This window comes from Nycticebus coucang, chromosome X (genome assembly GCF_027406575.1).
Source record: "Nycticebus coucang isolate mNycCou1 chromosome X, mNycCou1.pri, whole genome shotgun sequence".
Lineage (NCBI taxonomy): Eukaryota > Metazoa > Chordata > Mammalia > Primates > Lorisidae > Nycticebus > Nycticebus coucang.
In genome coordinates, this window is record NC_069804.1 from 165,224,891 (window position 1) to 165,243,141 (window position 18,251).

The following is an 18,251-nucleotide window of genomic DNA, read 5'->3' on the forward strand; positions in this document are numbered from 1 at the left end:
ACAGACCCTGTGAGTCAGGGTGAGGGCTGCGCGTGAGCTCTTGGGATGGAAAGGACAGAAGACCTGCTAGTGTAAAGGAAGAATGAACAGAGTTGGTTCATTCCTGTCAGAGTTGGTTAGAGCAGAGTCAGAGAGAACTCAATGAAGCATCTCCCTGGGGTAGGGAAAGCAGGAATTTTAAGTAGATAAAAAAGACTTGTGAAGAACCAAGGCTAATGTCTATTTGCCTATGAAAAACCTGTAGTTGAATGAAAGCTGTGAGGCGCCCAAAACATGCAGGTCCTCCCCAAATTGCCAGCCTTGTTTTTGGAACTACCTGGTAGTTCTTATTCAGCAACCCGGGCAGTGTTGCTCTCCCTGCCTTTGCTTGCAGGGATTTAAATTCAGAGAAGAAAATGCTATTTTCCTGAAACGGGTAAGTGGGATTGCAGGAGGAGAATCATTAGTACACCCTGCTTGCCTCAGAATCCAAGCTGTTGCTAAGAAAAGTGGCAGGAGCCAGAAATCTACACAACAGCCATAAAGAAACAAGAAAACATGAACTGTTCCATAGCTTCTGTGTTGAGAAAAGTAGTTGCCTAACATAACAATGTACATATGTGAATAGACCTTTTTTTGGCTTTGAAATCTCATTTGCTCTTTGTGTTTTTCCTTTAGGGTTGGTGTTGATTCAGACCAAGAACATTTGGTAAATATGCGTTTGTGTTGTCCCTAGCATTTCTGGCGAATGTGCAGTTGTTTGGAAAGAAAACAGTCTAATGTAGACTTCATGCCTCCATTCAGATCCTGTCTCATTTGCCTGAGCTTTTAACTGACATCATTCCTGGCTTTTCTCACTGCTCCACAGAGACAAAACCAAATTTTTGACAGCATGTGGTTATCAAGGGTGACAGCTTTCATATCTGTGGGCCACCCTGGGCTTTTGCCACAGAGGAAAGCAGTCTCTCAAGCGCTGCTGGGTTTTCAAGTGACTCCTCTGGCACAGGGAGCCTTTTTCCACTTGGGTTTGCGCATGAAGGCCTGCCTCTGATGTAAGCCCTGCTCCAGCTGCTCTTCCTGTGTACCTTTCAAATTGGACGACCGGCAGCTGTCCTTGAACGCTGCCTAGAAGCTTTTGACTCTCTAGTCAGTCTTCCCTGCCCATTCAGGGGAATGCACTTTCTTACCCTGTGCCTCAGCCTTGGCCCCATTTCCTTATTTTTTTTTCCTTCCATTTCCATGTGTCAGTTTCTCAGTTATCTTATGAACCTGAGCCTGTTGGACTGAATGCAGTGTAACTGGCTGCCTTCTCTTGAATGACCACCCTTTTCTGGTATTTTCTATCCACTTTTCTATGGTTTCTGAGTATCACTGAGTACTCAGTACTAGACATTAGATGAGAAATCACAGAAATTAGGTTTTTGAAGACAGAAAGCATCTTCTTCAAAATTCTGAAACAAGCCTTAGTATATTTGTCTTCAGGGTGTGGTTTAAAAAAATATATTTCTCAGATTTATTTCCTAAATGCTCACTTTGTTAGCTGTTGAGCCATGAGTGCAAATGTATGCATATGATATAGTAAGTGCTTGTCTCTTTTGTGGTCAGAGCCTTAAAGTAGAATTCCATGGGCTTGAAATATTCGTGCAAACCAGGCTGGATAAATTCCCATGATACCAAGCAGCTGGGGTAGCATTCAAAGGGTAATAGCTCCTCAGTGCTTCCTCCTGTGTCAAAACAAGAATGAAGTTAATTAACAGCTCCCAAGACAAATGCTTCGTCACTCTCTGCATGAGTCTCCACCAGCTGTGTCACCTCTCTCACCACAGAGGATAAGTGGAAATGGAGTGACATGGATAGAGCCATATAAGTGATACCAGTTATGACATACAGAACAAAAGGCCATTTCCCCCTTGCCTCCAAAACCCTATGGACATCTTGGTTTTACTGTTTACTTGATATTTTGAGTGTCCATTGGGAAGAACAGAGGGACATTATAGTAAGCATGCAGTGAGTGAGGGAATGGTGAGACTTAGAGATGAGCTGCTCATCAAGAAGTGGAGGCACACAGACCTCATGTTGTGAAAGGAAATACAGAAAGGTTTCTTGGCTCCTGTAAGACCCTACAGCATTCCCAAACAATTTTATGTTGGCTCGGCACCCATAGCTGAGTGGGTACGGCACCAGCCACATATACTGAGGCTGGTGGGTTCGAGCCCAGCCTGGGCCAGCTAAACAACAATGACAACTGCAACAAAAAATAGCTCAGTGTTGTGGCGGGTGCCTATAGTCCCAGCTACTTGGGAAGCTGAGGCAAGAGAATAGCTTAAGCCCAAGTGTTAGAGGTTGCTGTGAGTTGTGACGCCACAGCACTCTACCGACGGCAACATAGTGAGACTCTTGTCTCAAAAACAAACAAACAAACAAAGTGGAGGCACACAAACCTTATGTTGTAAAAGGAAGTACAGAAGGTGCTCTTGTCTCTTGTAAGCCCCTACAGCATTCCCAAACAATTTTATGTTGTTGATGTGTTGGTACATATTGAGGAAAAGAATAATTTATTTTGAGGATTAGGAAGGAACAAAAACCCTGAATCTAAACTCTTTGCTTTTAGAAAAGAAAACCATGGAACCATAGAACATTGGCACTGGAAGGGCCATACGGATTCTCTAACCCTCACATTTTATACATGAAGAAATTCAAGCCCAGAAAGGGAAAGAGACTTGCCCAAACTAGTTAATGTCAGTGAGCTGGGACTGGAACCAATCACCCAACTGCCTGACTGCTGACTATAACATATTACAAACAAGGACATGGTTTATCTTTTTGGAAGCTATTTTAGAAGATGCCTGTTTGCTATGTTAGCTTTCCCTCCTAGCCAGTCAGGCTTACCATGGAACTTTTACTTTATTCATTTATTAGTGTTCTAATAACACAGTAGCTGCTTTGAAGATGCCAGTTACTTTTGAGGACCAGGAGAACAAAGATAGGGGTGTCGATGTGATGTTTTCTGCTTAAGGTCCTGTTACATTACGGGGATAAGACTTTCAGATTTAGGATCTGAATGATCCCACAATGATTTTTTTTAATGACAATACATTTATGAATAAGCAAGCGACCTGAATAATAAAGGTGTTCAGAAAAACATTTCAATTTCTTATTCCACAGCTGTAATACATAAACTATTAAATTTCTAATGGTACCCATGTTGGCGAGTATCTTATATGTAGTGGCCTCTATTTCTGATTCTACAAAGGAATGGCTCAAAGTAAATGTGTTGGTATCTGTGTGTCCATATGGATTTCTGTTTTATCTGTCTGCAGGGTGTTCCTGAAAATGAAAGGAGAACTACAAAAGCAGAGAGCGCTTGGCTCTTCCGGTTGTGGTACAACTTCGATCACAAGTATCCTTAATTGTGGAAAAAAATGATAGTGTAGTCATGGATAATTATAGTTTAATGGAACAACTGTTTTGACTGCTCCCTTCCTAAAGCAGAATGTAAAGCCCACCTTTAGTCTTCCCTTTCCTCATCAGTGTTGCGGAGAAGGAAACCCACACAAATGAATTCTACCGCAAACCTAGGAAGTCAGAGAGAGTGGCTATTGCAGAAGCTGGCTGGGTGAAGGGAATCAAAAGCCCAAATGACACATTTCCTTTGCTATAGAGATTTATTTATGGAGCAAACTTTAATATTTGTTGACCTTTTGCTAATTTGGTGAATCTCGTAAAAGGTATTTGTTGGTTCTTGTCAATGTACTTCCTAGGGTGAAAGAAGAAAGGCTGCCCTAGGGAAAAGAATGAAAATGAAATAAAAGTTCAGCATTATTAGATACCACAACATGCAGTGAGATGCCTTTTTCCCCCGACCTTTCCAAAGACTGAGCGATTCTCCCTCTCATTTAGAATGCCACAATAGCTAAGGTTTTCATTGTCCAATTTCTTTCTTGTCCTGTTGTAAGGCTTCCTCATAGCTATACTTTTAGTGGTATTGATATTCTCTCACCTCTTTAAATTGTGCCTTTTAAAGAGCATCACTGTTGGGTGGCGGCTGTGGCTCAGTGAGTAGGGCGCTGGCCCCATATACCGAGGGTGGTGGGTTCAAACCTGGCCCTGGCCAAACTGCAACAACAACAACAACAAAAAATAGCCGGGCATTGTGGCGGGCGCCTGTGGTCCTAGCTACTTGGGAGGCTGAGGCAAGAGAATCGCCTAAGCCCAAGAGCTAGAGGTTGCTGTGAGCTGTGACGCCATTGCACTCTACTGAGGGTGACAAAGTGAGACTCTGTCTCCAAAAAAAAAAAAAGCACATCACTATTAAAATTAATACCTCATTTGAAAATGGAACTCGACATTTATCAGTACATGCATCAAAACTTGGTTTATGTTCTATTGAAGCAAATTTATTTTATTTTATTTTATTTTTATTGTTGGGGATTCATTGAGGGTACAATAAGCTAGGTTACACTGATTGCAATTGTTAGGTAAAGTCCCTCTTGCAATCTTGTCTTGCCCCCATAAAGTGTGACACAAACCAAGGCCCCACCCCCCTCCCTCCGTCCCTCTTAGACAACCATGTAAAATGTTTTTCTTTGCTTTCACCCTTCTGATTAAAGCCTTGTATATTTAAGAAAAATGTACTTAACAGTTAGGATTAGAAGCTGCTACTTAACCATATCCTGTTTACTAGATTTTTGCATTCAATTTGTATAAGTACTTCAAAATCAATTTATGGAAACAAGAATGCAAGCATATCTGTGGTATTAAGACTCCTATTAGGGAGAGTGAGCCTGGCTTTTGAAAATTGTTTAAAGATTATGTCATTACTTTTGGCTCCATTGTCAGCATTTTGGATATAAGCCACTCCCATATCTCTTGGGGCTTTTTCATTCCTCTGATTTAACAAAAATTTTTTAGTGCTTTCTACATAAAATACCTTACTTTTTTGCATAATATGCTTATACAATGCAGATGATCCTGATACAGAGAAAGAGTAGAATAATAGCTTATTTTTAAGTTTGTTCTTATAGAAGTAAACACCAAAACTTATTTGACTCCGTAATACCCTATTAAGTACTGCTCAACTAAGACCTGGTCTTTTTTTTTTTTTTTTTTTTTTAAGAGACAGAATTTTGTTCTGTCACCCAGGCCAGAGTGTAGTGGCACCATCATAGATCACTGCAGCCTCAAACTCTTGGGTTCAAATGGTCCTCCCACCTTAGACTCCCAGTTAGCTAGGGCTATAAGCATGCACATCACACCAGGCTAATTTTTTGAATTTTTTTGTAGAGATAGCGTCTTGCTATGTTGCCCAGACTGGTCTTGAGCTCTTGGCCTCAAGCAAGCCTCCTGCCTCTGGTTTCCCAAAGCACTGGGATTATAGGTGTGAGCTACCATGCACAGGCAAGACCTAATTGTTTTAATACCCAGTGCCCTGGTAGAATCAATTATTCATCTTTCTAGATTTTAGTTGTGTAGACAGATTGTTATAACTGAGATATAAGTTAACTACAATAAAGTATACAAATCTTTAGTGTACAGCTTAATGAATTTTGACCTGCGTCTACACCTTTGTGCCCACCAACCATATAAAGGTGTATATAAACATTTCTAGCACTCCAGAAGGTGACTGTGTTCTCTTGCCATCAGAAACACCTCCCTGAGTCTTGCTTCTTTCATGCAGCTTTTTTTTTAAAGCCACTTTATTGAGGTATGATACACATATAAAAAGCTGTACACATGTAATGTATACAACCTGATGAGTTTGGGAATAAGTAGGTACCCATGCAACCATTCCCACCATCAAGGCCATAAATATATTGATCACCTCTCAAAGTTTCCTCCTGCTACCTTTATTATTACCATTGTTGGATTTTTGTGATGAGAACCCTTAACATACGGTATAACTTAGCAGATTTTAAGTACACAATGTGGTATTGTTAGCTATAGGCACTATGCTGTGTAACAGATTTTCAGAATTTATCTTGCATAGATACAAGTGCATGTTCATTGACCATTACATCCCCATTTCCCCTCCCCCATCCCTGGTAACTCTATTCTATTCTGCATCTATGAATTTGACTATTTTAACCCCCATAGCACTCAACATCTTCTGTGTAATTTATTCTTATTGTTTCATGTAACAGTAATTCATTCTTTGTTATTGATGTGTCGTGTTCCACAGTATGAATATACTACAAAGATTTGGATTTTGCTGTTTGTTTGTTTTGTTTTGTTTTGTTTTTGAGACAGAGTCTCAGTCTGTTGCCCACACTAGAGTCCAGTGGCATCATCATGGCTCACTGCAACCTCAAACTCCTGGGCTCAAGCAATCCTCCTGCTTCACCTGCCCTAATAGCTAGGACCACAGGTGCATGCCACCACGGCTGGCTTTATTATTATTATTATTATTATTATTTTAGAGATGGGGTCTCACTCTTGCTCTAGATTCTGTTTTTAACCATTGTACTCTTAATAAACATTTGGGTTGTTTCTTGCATTTAGTTATTACAAATGAAGCTAAATATCTGTAAATATGTAACTTTCGATGGACATAAGCACTCATTTCTATTGGGTATATACCAAGGAGTAGAATTGAATATGTTTAGGTTTAATAGATATTGCCAAGCAGTTTTTTTTTCAGAGTGCTTGTAACCTGTTTTATCAGTTATTTGCTGAATTTATCATCACCCTCCACTAGCAAGTCAAGGGAGTTCTTGTTCCACATCTCTATCAACACTTGCTATTCTCAGCCTTTTAAAGTTTAGCCATTTTGATAGGTGTGTAGTGATATCTCAGGTATTTAAATTTGCATTTCTCTGACCAGTAAGCACTCTTTAATGTGTTTTCTGGCCATTGGAATGTCTTCTTTTGTGAAGTGTTTCTGTTTTGTGAAGTGTCTTCTGTCCATTGTTTAACTGAGTTGTTGTTGTTTTCCTTGTTGATTTATATTTCTTTGTATGTTCCTGAATTGGGTTTTTTTGTTGATTAATGTATGTTGTACCTTCTCTCAGTATGTAGCTTGCCTTTTCATTTTCTTATTCTTATATTTTGAGGAATAGAAGTTCTTCATTTTAATGAAGTCCATTTTATTAATCTTTTCTTTCATGATTAATGTTTTCTGTGTCTTAAGAAATCTTTTATATCCCAAGGTCATGAGGAAATTTTCCTAGACTTTCTTTAGAAGTTTCATTGTTTTAGCTATAACATTTAAGTCTTTGATCCATCATAAATTAATTTTTGTGTATGGTCTAAAGTAGGGGTCAAGATATACATTTTTCCCATATGAATAACTAACCCAGTGCCATTTATTGAAAAATACCATCATTACCCTACTGAATTGCAGTGGAGTGTTTGTCATAAATCACTTGACCATATAAGGGGGGGGGTGTTAGTTTCTAGAGTCTCTTTTCCATTCTATTTCTCTGTTTTTATATCACTACTATACTTTATAATAAGTCTCCTATCCAGTAGAGTAAATAAATCTCCAGTATTGCCTTGGCTATTTTAGGTGCTTTACATTTTCCTTTAAATTTTATAAACAGGGCGGTGCCTGTGGCTTAGTGAGTAGGGTGCCGGCCCCATATACTGAGGGTGACGGGTTCCGACCTGGCCCTAGCCAAACTGCAACTAAAAAATAGCCGGGCCTAGTGGTGCGCACCTGTAGTCCCAGCTTCTTGGAAGGCTGAGGCAAGAGAATCAGTTAAGCCCAGGAGCTGGAGGTTGCTGTGAGCAGTAATGCCACAGCACTACCGAGGGCAACAAAGTGAGACTCTGTCTCAAATAAATAAATAAATAATAATAATAATAATAATTTTAGAAACAGCTTGTTAATTTATACACACACCCAAAAAGTAACTGCTGGCAATTTTATTGGGTTTGTATTAAATCTATAAATGAATTTGGAGAGAAATGATAACAGTATTGAGTCTTCCAATTTATGAACACAATACATCATTCTGTTTAGGTCTTTGAAAATGTCCCTCATTAATGTTTTTTGGCTTTCAGCATACAGCTCTTATATATTTTTCATTAGATTTATCCATAAGTATTTGATGTTTTTGGTGCTATTGCAAATGGTTTTTATTTCCTACATGTTAATATATAGACATACAATTGAGTTCTATATATTGATCACATATCACTACTATAGAGTAAATAAATCTCCAGTATTGCCTTGGCTATTTTAGGTGCTTTAAATTTTCCTTTAAATTTTAGAAACAGGGTGGTGCCTATGGCTTAGTGAGTAGGGCGTGGCCCCATATACCAAGGGTGATGGGTTCGAACCTGGCCCTAGCCAAACTGCAACAAAAAAATAGCTGGCCCCGTATACTGAGGGTGTATACTCAGCAATCTTGCTAAGTTTACTTATTATTGTTAGTAGTTTGTAGATTCTTTTTGATTTTCTTTGTACTCAAATGATCTGTGAATAATGATATTTTTTTCCTTTTCTAGTCCCTTGTGTGTGTGTGGTTTTTTTTTTAGGTTTACCTTACATTTAATTTTCTTTAATCATTGAGGATTTATTGAGGGTACAGAGAACCAGATTACACTAATTGCATTTGTTAGGTAAAGTCCTTCTTGTAATTGTGTCCCACCTCTAAGAGGTGTGTCACACATCATGATCCCTCACCCTCCTCCCTCTTTCCCTCTCTCAGCTCCGCCCTTTCCTCACCCCCCACCATGTACTAGGTCATCAATTATCCTCATATCATAATTGAGTACATTGGATTCTTGCTTCTCCATTCTTTTATTCTTTTCTTTTTATTTTTATTGTTGGGGACTCATTGATGGTACAAGAAACCAGGTTACACTAATTGCATTTGTTAGGTAAAGTCCCTCTTGAAATCATGTCTTGCCCCCAAAAGGTATGGTACACACCAAGGCCCCACCCCCTCCCTGCTTCCCTCTCTCTGCTCTTCCTTTCCCCACCCCTCCCTCCTTTCTCTCTCTACTCTCCCCTTCTCCCACCCCCACCGTGTCCTTAATTGTCCTTATATTAAATTGGAATACATAGGATTCATGCTTCTCCATTCTTGTGATGCTTTACTAAGAATAATGTCTTCCACTTCCATCCAGGTTAATACAAAGGATGTAAAGTCTCCATTTTTTTAATGGCTGAATAGTATTCCATGGTGTACATATACCACAGCTTGTTAATCCATTCCTGGGTTGGTGGGCATTTAGGCTGTTTCCACATTTTGGCAATTGTAAATTGAGCTGCAATAAACAGTGCAAGTGTCCTTATGATAAAAGGATTTTTTTCCTTCTGGGTAGATGCCCAGTAATAGGATTGCAGGATCAAATGGGAGGTCTAGCTTGAGTGCTTTGAGGTTTCTCCATACTTCCTTCCAAAAAGGTTGTATTAGTTTGCAGTCCCACCAGCAGTGGAAAAGTGTTCCCTTCTCTCCACATCCACGCCAGCATCTGCAGTTTTGAGATTTTGTGATGTAGGCCATTCTCACTGGAGTTAGATGGTATCTCGGGTGGTTTTGATTTGCATTTCTCTAATAAATAGGGATGATGAGCATTTTTTTCGTATGTTAGCCATTCATCTGTCTTCTTTAGAGAAGGTTCTGTTCATGTCTCTTGCCCATTGATATATGGGATTTTTGGCTTTTTTTCATGTAGATTAATTTGAGTTCTCTATAGATCCTAGTTATCAAGCTTTTGTCTGATTCAAAATATGCAAATATCCTTTCACATTGTGTAGGTTGTCTATTTGCTTTGGTTGTTGTCTCCTTAACTGTATAGAAGCTTTTCAGTTTAATGAAGTCCCATTTGTTTATTTTTATTGTTGTTGCAGTTGCCACGGCAGTGTTCTTCATGAAGTCTTTCCCCAGGCCAATATCTTCCAGTGTTTTTCCTATGCTTTCTTTGAGGATTTTTATTGTTTCATGCCTTAAATTTAAGTCCTTTATCCATCTTGAATCAATTTTATTGAGTGGAGAAAGGTGTGGGTCCATTTTCAATCTTTTACATGTGGATATCCAGTTCTCCCAGCACCTTTTATTGAATAGGGAATCTTTCCCCCAAGGTATGATCTTGCTTGGTTTATCGAAGATTAGGTGGTTGTAAGATGTTTCATTTCTTGGTTTTCTGTTCGATTCCAAATGTCTATGTCCCTATTTTTGTGCCAGAACTCGGCACAAAAATGTTTCACAAGACAGTTTCACAAGACATGCTGTCTTGACCACTATGGCTTTGTCGTACAGCCTAAAATCTGGTATGGTGGATGCCCTCAGCTTTATTTTTATTACTAAGAACTGCCTTAGCTATACGGGGTTTTTTCTGGTTCCATACAAAATGCAAAATCATTTTTTCCTAATCTTGAAAGTATGATGTTGGTATTTTAATAGGGATGTCATTGAATTGGTAGGTTGCTTTGGGAAGTATAGACATTTTAACAATGTTGATTCTTCCCAGCCATGAGCATGGTGTGTTCTTCCATTTGTTAATATCCTCTATTTCCTTTCTTAGGATTTCATAATTTTCTTTATAGAGGTCCTTCACTTCCTTCGTTAGGTATATTCCTAGGTATTTCATTTTCATTGAAGCTATGGTGAAGGGAGTTATGTCCTTAATTAGCCTCTCATCTTGACTGTTATTGGCATATACAAAGGCAACTGATTTGTGGACGTTGATTTTATATCCTGAGACATTACTGTATTTTTTGATGACTTCCAGGAGTCTTGTGGTTGAGTCGTTGGGGTTCTCTAAGTATAAGATCATGTCATCAGCAAAGAGGGAGAGTTTGACCTCCTCTGCTCCTATTTGGATTCCCTTTAGTTCCTTGTCTTGCCTAATTATATTGGCTAGAACTTCCAGCACTATGTTGAATAGTAAAGGTGACAGAGGACAACTTTGTCTGGTTCCATTTCTAAGAGGAAAAGCTTTGAGTTTTACTCCATTCGGTAAAATATTGGCTGTGGGTTTGTCATAGATAGCTTCAATCAGTTTCAGAAATGTGCCACATATGCCTATACTCTTCAGTGTTCTAATTAGAAAAGAATGCTGGATTTTATCAAATGCTTTTTCTGCAACTATTAAGAGGATCATATGGTCTTTATTTTTGCCTCTGTTAATATGGTGGATAATGTTTATGGACTTGCGTATGTTAAACCAGCCTTGCATCCCTGAGATGAAATCTACTTGATCATGATGTATGACTTTTTTGATGATAAGCTGTGCAATCTATTGGCTAGGATTTTGTTGAGAATTTTTGCATCTATATTCATTAGTGAAATTGGTCTGAAATTCTCCTTTTTAGTTGTGTCTTTTCCTGGTTTTGGTATCAGGGTGATGTTTGCTTCGTAGAACATGTTGGGGAAGATTCCTTACTTCTCAATTTTTTGGAATAATTTCTGCAGTAGGGAAATAAGCTCTTCTTTGAAGGTTTGATAGAATTCTGGTGTGAAGCCATCTGGACCAGGGCATTTCTTTGTTGGAAGATTTTTTTATTGTTTCCTTAATCTCAGTGCATGAAATTGGTCTGTTCAGAAGCTCTATTTCTTCCTGGCTAAGTCTAGGGAGAGGATGTGATTCCAAATATTGATCCATTTCCTTCACATTGTCAGATTTCTGGGAATAGAGTTTCTGGTAGTATTCAGAGATGATCTCTTGTATCTCTGTGGGATCAGTTGTTATTTCTTCCCATTTATCATTTCTGATTGAGGTTACTAGAGATTTTATGTTTCTATTTCTAGTTAGTCTGGCCAAAGGTTTATCTATTTTATTTATTTTTTCAAAAAACCAACTCCTTGTTTCATTAATTTTTGGAATGATTCTTTTGTGTTCAATTTCATTGATCTCTGATTTAATTTTGGAGATTTCTTTTTTCCTACTGGGTTTAGACTTAGATTGTTCTTCTTTTTCCAATTCCATAAGATGGCTTATAAGTTTGTTGATGCACTCTCTGTTTTTCAAATGTAGGCATCTAAAGTGATAAATTTTCCTCAAAACTGCTTTTGCAGTATCCCACAGGTTTTGGTAGCTTGTGTCATCATTGTTGTTATGCTCAAGGAAGTTGGTGATTTCCTGTTTTATTTCTTCCTGCACCCATCTATCATTCAACAGAAGGTTGTTTAATTTCCATGCCTTTGTGTGGGGTTGAACTTTTTTTTTTTTTTTCTTTTTGTAGAGACAGAGTCTCACTGTACTGCCCTCGGGTAGAGTGCCATTATGTCACATGGCTCACAGCAACCTCTAACTCTTGTGCTTACGCGATTCTCTTGCCTCAGCCTTCCGAGCACCTGGGACTACAGGCGCCAGCCACAACACCTGGCTATTTTTTTGTTGCAGTTTGGCTGGGGCTGGGTTTGAACCCGCCACCCTCAGCTTATGGGGCCAGCGCCCTACTCAGTGAGCCACAGGGGTTGAACATTTTTGTTGGAGTTGAGTTCCACTTTTAATGCCTTGTGGTCTGAGAAGATACAAGGTAAAATTTCAGTTCTTTTGATTCTGTTGAGGTTTGTTTTGTGTCCTAGGATGTGATCAATTCTGCAGAATGTTCCATGGGGCAATGAGAAAAATTTATATTCTTTATCTTTGGGATGGAGTGTTCTATATGCATCTATCAAGCACAGTTGTTCTGGGGTCTCATTTAAGTCCCTTATATCTTTGTTTAATTTTTGTTTAGAGGATTTGTCCAGCTCTGTAAGAGGAGTATTAAAGTCCCCTGTTATTTTGGTATTATAGGATATCATATTGTTCAGACTGAGTAAGGTCTGTTTTAAAAATCTGGGAGCATTTAAATTGGGTGCATAAATAGTTAGAATTGAAATGTCTTCTTGGTGTATTTTTCCCTTGACCAATATAAAGTGACCATCTTTGTCTTTTTTGACTTTAGTTGCTTTAAATCCACATGTATCTGAAAATAAGATTGCAACTCCTCTTTTCTTCTGAATTCCGTTTCCCTGAAAAATTGTCTTCCAACCCTTAACTCAGAGTTTTAATTTGTCTTTTGAAGCCAGGTGTGTTTCCTACAGACAACAAATGGATGGCTTGTGTTTTTTAATCCAGTCAAGTAATCTATGCCTCTTCAGTGAGGAATTCAAGCCATTAGCATTTATTGAGATAATTGATAAGTATGATAGTGTTCTATTCATCTTATTTTGTGAGAGTCCATTGCTTGGTTTTATCTTTTGCATCAGTGTGGAAGCTAGGTTCTGTCCTTTAATTGCTGAGTTCTTACTTTGCTGTTGATCCATTGTGATGGTCAGTGTGTAGAACAGGTTGAAGTATTTCCTATGGAACTGGTGTTATTGTGGTGAATTTCCTCAATGTTTGTGTATCAGTAAATGATTTGATTTCTCCGTCAGTTTTAAAGCTTAACTTAGCAGGATATAGCATTCTGGGCTGGAAATTGTTCTGTTTAAGTAGATTAAAGGTAGATGACCATTGTCTTCTTGCTTGGAAAGTTTCATTAGAGAAGTCTGCAGTCACCCTGATGGATTTGCCCCTGTAGGACAACTGGCGCTTACTCCTGGCAGCTTGAAGAATCTTTTATTTTGTCTTGACTTTGGACAGGTTCATCACAATGTGTCTTGGAGAAGCTCGGTTAGAGTTGAGGCAACCTGGGGTCTGATATCCCTCTGAAAGGAGTGTGTCAGAATCTTTGGTGATATTTGGGAATTTTTCATTTATAATAAATTTTCATTTATTCTCTAGTATGGCTTCCATTCCCCTGGGGTGTTCTTCTTCCCCTTCTGGGATACTTATAACTCATATGTTTCACTGCTTCATAAAGTCCCATAATTCTGTCAGTGAATGTTCTGCTTTTTTCTCTTCTTTTCTGCCTGTTTAACTATCTGAGTTATCTCAAGAGCTTTGTCCTCTATCTCTGAGATTCTTTCTTCTACATGGTCTAATCTGTTGTTGATACTTTCTATTGCATCTTTAAGTTCACTAATTGACTGCTTCAGTTCCTTAAGCTCTGCTATATCCTTTCTATATTCTCCATAATGTTCATCTCTTATTTGAATCTGTTTTTGGATTTCCTTTTGGTTATTTTCCACTGTATCAGCAGTTTCCTTCACTGTTTCCATCATTTCCTTCATTGTTTTCATCATCTGTATTCTAAATTCCTTTTCTGTCATTTCTCACATTTTGTTATAGGTGGAATCCTCTGCATTAGCTACCTCACAGTCCCTTGGGGGGGTTGCTCTGGACTGATTTTTCATGTTGTGAGGATTTTTCTTTTTCCTTCTTTTTTTTTTTTTTTTTTTTTTGTGGTTTTTGGCCGGGGCTGGGTTTGAACCTGCCACCTCCGGCATATGGGACTGGCGCCCTACTCCTTGAGCCACAGGCGCCGCCCGAGGATTTTTCTTTTTTAAATTCATTTTTTATTTTTATTTTATTTTATTTTATTTTATTTATTTATTGCAGGTTTTGGCCGGGGCTGGGTTTGAACCCACCACCTCTGGCATGTGGGGTCGGTGCCCTACTCCTTTGAGCCACAGGTGCTGCCCCACCAGGATTTTTCTGCTGATTCTTTGTCATGAGTGATTTCTTTTCTCTGTTTCCTTGCCCTAATTTTCCTTTCACTTTCTCTTGCTCTTTCATTTGCCATGCCTCTGGACCAGGGTTTCGATGAGTCTTTTTGGTACAGGACCAAAAGGATGAGATGGTTAAAGAGCAAGAAGGGAAAAAAGCAAGAAAAAAAAAGGAAAAAAGAGAAAGGAGAGGGGGTGGATAAAAGTGAATATTGACAAAAAGAAGAGGGGCACAGAAAGAAGGAGACAGAGCAATATAGGTGTACAGTAGGGTACTTTGACCCAACCTTAAAACCCTGCCAACCTCTGGGGGTGCCGGTTTCGGTGGTTCCCTTGAGGTCAGCAGCTTTTTGCTAGCCTGTTCAGACTCAGTACCTCACCTCCACCAAGTAGAGAGGAATGACAAAAATGCTGTAAATCAAACCAAAACAAGCAAACAGAAAACTTTATGGAATAAAATTGGGGGAAAAACCATATAATAGGGGTAGAAACACTAGCAAAAATGAAGTTCTAATTGTTGAAAAACACAACAATGGGAAATTATATTTAAACTAGAAAAATGAAGAAAGAAGAGAAAAAAATGAAAAATCTATGGGGAAAATGTTGAAATTAAAAAATAAAACAATAACAACAACAGCAACCATAAAAAAAAAAAAGCGGTGTCTATCTCTTGCTGAATATTGTCTGGGCAACAGGTAATCTTCTGGGGTATGAGATGTTAATCACATTGCTGATACACCTGTACGAGATGGAGACTGGAAGCCTCTGCTGATTTCTCAAACCCCGCAGAGTGGAGAGCCTAAATCTCTCCTTAGTCCACGTAAAAGACACTTTAAACTGCTAAACTTGGCTAAGCAGAAGCTTTCCCAGGAAAGTGCTTGTTGCTAGGATCACGCCTGAAGTGGCTATCCGCTTAATCAGTGTGCCAAAACCCGTTTTGCTTATGCCCCTGAGGGCTAAGGCTGCAAGGTGTCTCAGTCCCTGCCTTTAGGCTGCTCATTCACTAGATTACTAACTCCCACCCGATCCTTGCTCTGCGACCCTGAGGGCTGACCTTGCTGGGGCACTTCTCCCACAATGGCTCCCCACAGCCCACAGCTGAACACTATTAGCTCCATCTGCCTCAGCAGCTCAGTCTGGGCCCTAGACAATGGTCAAAGTCCTCCGCATTCTTGCCCAAGTTCTCCCAAGGTAATTCAACTGAGTGCCAAGTCCAAAAAAACCAACGCAGCTTGCAGGTAAGGCCTTTCCAGTTTGCAATCTCACTGCTTCTGTATTTACAGCTGCTGGTGGGGTTAGATCTAACAAACACATGCAACCGCTTGCCTGTTTTCCACTGCTTTTGTCCTCCTCCTGGGGTCCAAAAGTCTCTTGCTGACTCCCTGTGTCCTCAAGGGGATGTTTATGGGCATATCCCACTAGCCAGAGATGCCTGGAGTCTTGTCTCCCCAGACTCACCGTGCCCAGTTGCAAGGAAGGTTTTACTTGGCCGTCATCTTGCTCCTCCTCTCTGCTTCTCCATTCTTATGATGCTTTACTAAGCATCAGAAGATGCTTTGTTTTCATCATCTGTATTCTAAAAAGATGTAAAGTTCTATTCATAACAGATGTAAAGTCTCCATCTTTTTTAGTGGCTGAATAGTATTCCATGGTATACATATACCACAGCTTGTTAATACATTGCTGGATTGGTGGGCATTTAGGTTGTTTCCACAGTTTGGCGATTGTAAATTGAGCTGTAATCAACAGTTTAGTGCACATGTCCTTATGATGAAATGAATTTTTTTCTTCTGTGTGAATGCCTAGTAATGGACCCAGTAATGGGATTGCAGGATCAAATTGGAGGTCTAGTTTGACCTCCATTCTCCATACTTCCTTCCAAAAGGGTTGTATTAGTTTGCAGTCCCACCAGCAGTATAAAAGTGTTCCCTTCTCTCCACATCCATGCCAGCATCTGCAGCTTTGAGATTTTGTGATGTGGGCCATCCTCACAGGGGTTAGGTGATATCGTAGGGTGGTTTTGATTTGTATTTCTCTGATAATTAGGGACAATGAGCATTTTTTCATATGTGTGTTAGCCATTTGTCTATCTTCTTTAGAGACAGTTCTGTTCATCTGTCTTTCAGGGATTATTGGCTTTTTTATGTTGATTAATTTGAGTTCTCTGTAGATCCTAGTTATCATGCTTTTATATGATTCATAATATGCAAATATCTTTTCCCACTCTGATGGTTGTCTGTTTGCTTTGGTTGTTGTCTCCTTAGCTGTACAGAAGCTTTTCAATATAATTAAGTCCTCTGTTTATTTTTGTTGTTATAATTGCCACTGAAGTCTTCTTCATAAAATCTTTCCCCAGGCTGATATCTTCAAATGTTTTCCCCACACTTTCTTCAAGGATTTTTATTGTTTCATGCCTTAAATTTAGATCTTGTATCTGTCTTGAATCTATTTTAGTGAGTGGAGAAAGATGTGGGTCCAGTTTCAGTCTTGTACATGTGGTTATCCAGTTCTCCCAGCACCATTTATTGATTTATCAAAGATTGGTTTGGTTTATCAAAGATTAGGTGCCTGTAAGATGTTAATTTCATTTCATAGTTTTCTGTCCAGTTCCAAATGTCAGTGTTTCTATTTTTATGCCAATATCATGCGGTTTTGATCACTATGGCCTTGTATAGATGAAAGTCTGGTAGGATGATACCCCTGGATTTGTTTTTATTACTACAAATTACCTTAGCTATATGGGGTTTCTTCTGGTTCCATACAAAACAAATATTTTTTTTTCCAAATCTTGAAAGTATGATGATGATATTTTAATGGGGATTGCATTAAATCTGTAGATTGCTTTGGGAAATACAGCCATTTTGACAATGTTGTTTCTTCCCAGCCATGGTATGTTCTTCCATTTGTTAATATCTTCTGCTATTTCTTTTCTTAGGTTTTCGTAATTCTCTTTATAGAGATCTTTCGCCTCTTTTGTTAGGTATTTTCCTAGGTATTTCATTTTCTTGCATGCTACTGTGAAGGGTATTGTGTCCTTGATTAGCTTCTCATCTTGGTTGCTATTGGCATATTCAAAGGCTTCTGATTTGTGGACATTGATTTTATATCCTGAGACATTACTGAATTTTTTAATGAATTCCAGGAGTCTTGTGGTTGAGTCTTTGGGGTTCTCTAAGTACAAGATCATATTGTCAGCAAAGAGGGAGAGTTGGACCTCCTCTGCCCCCATTTGGATGCCCTGTATTTCCTTCTCTTGTCTGATTGTATTAGCTTGGTCCTGTCTTTCCATTTTCTCATCCATTTCTTTTATTGTCTTTATCATCCATATTTTTAATTCCCTTTCTGTCAAGTCCATTAATTGTTTATAGGTGGAGTCTTCTGCTGTAGTTGCCTCATGGTCCCTTGGGAGAGTTCCTCTGTTTTGGTTTTTCGTGTTGCCTGAATTTTTCCCTTGATTGCTCCTCCTGTGTACTTTCTTCTTGTTCACCTCCTTGTCCTCTTTTTGACTTCTCCCTGCCTCCTGTAATTCAAACAGAAGTCCTTGCTCTTGATTACAGTATATTGCAGTGTGTCTCCCAGACACCAGGTGGCGCTATGATTTTTTAAAGGTGACAGAGTACAGTTAGCAACCTCTGTGATCCTTATTCTAAATTTAGTTACCTTTGGTGATGCCTGATTATTTCTTCAGCATTCAGACCCTGCCAGATTGGGATTTTAAAACTCATAAGAATCCCTCAGGGCAGGTCTCACAGTGCCCTCTGACTCCAGTTCCATGGGTCCTTCAGC

At 39.1% G+C, this 18,251-nt stretch overlaps 1 protein-coding gene across 2 annotated transcripts in view; it reads left to right on the forward strand.

Moving 5' to 3' along the window:
• Positions 1–18,251, forward strand: part of SLC9A6 (solute carrier family 9 member A6) — a 68,863-nt gene that overhangs the window by 40,517 nt on the left and 10,095 nt on the right. For both annotated transcript variants that reach the window (XM_053579951.1, XM_053579950.1), the window contains 2 exons: positions 658–688; positions 3,300–3,379. In XM_053579951.1, the coding sequence (XP_053435926.1) occupies positions 658–688; positions 3,300–3,379 (111 nt within the window). The remainder of the gene's footprint in view (positions 1–657; positions 689–3,299; positions 3,380–18,251) is intronic.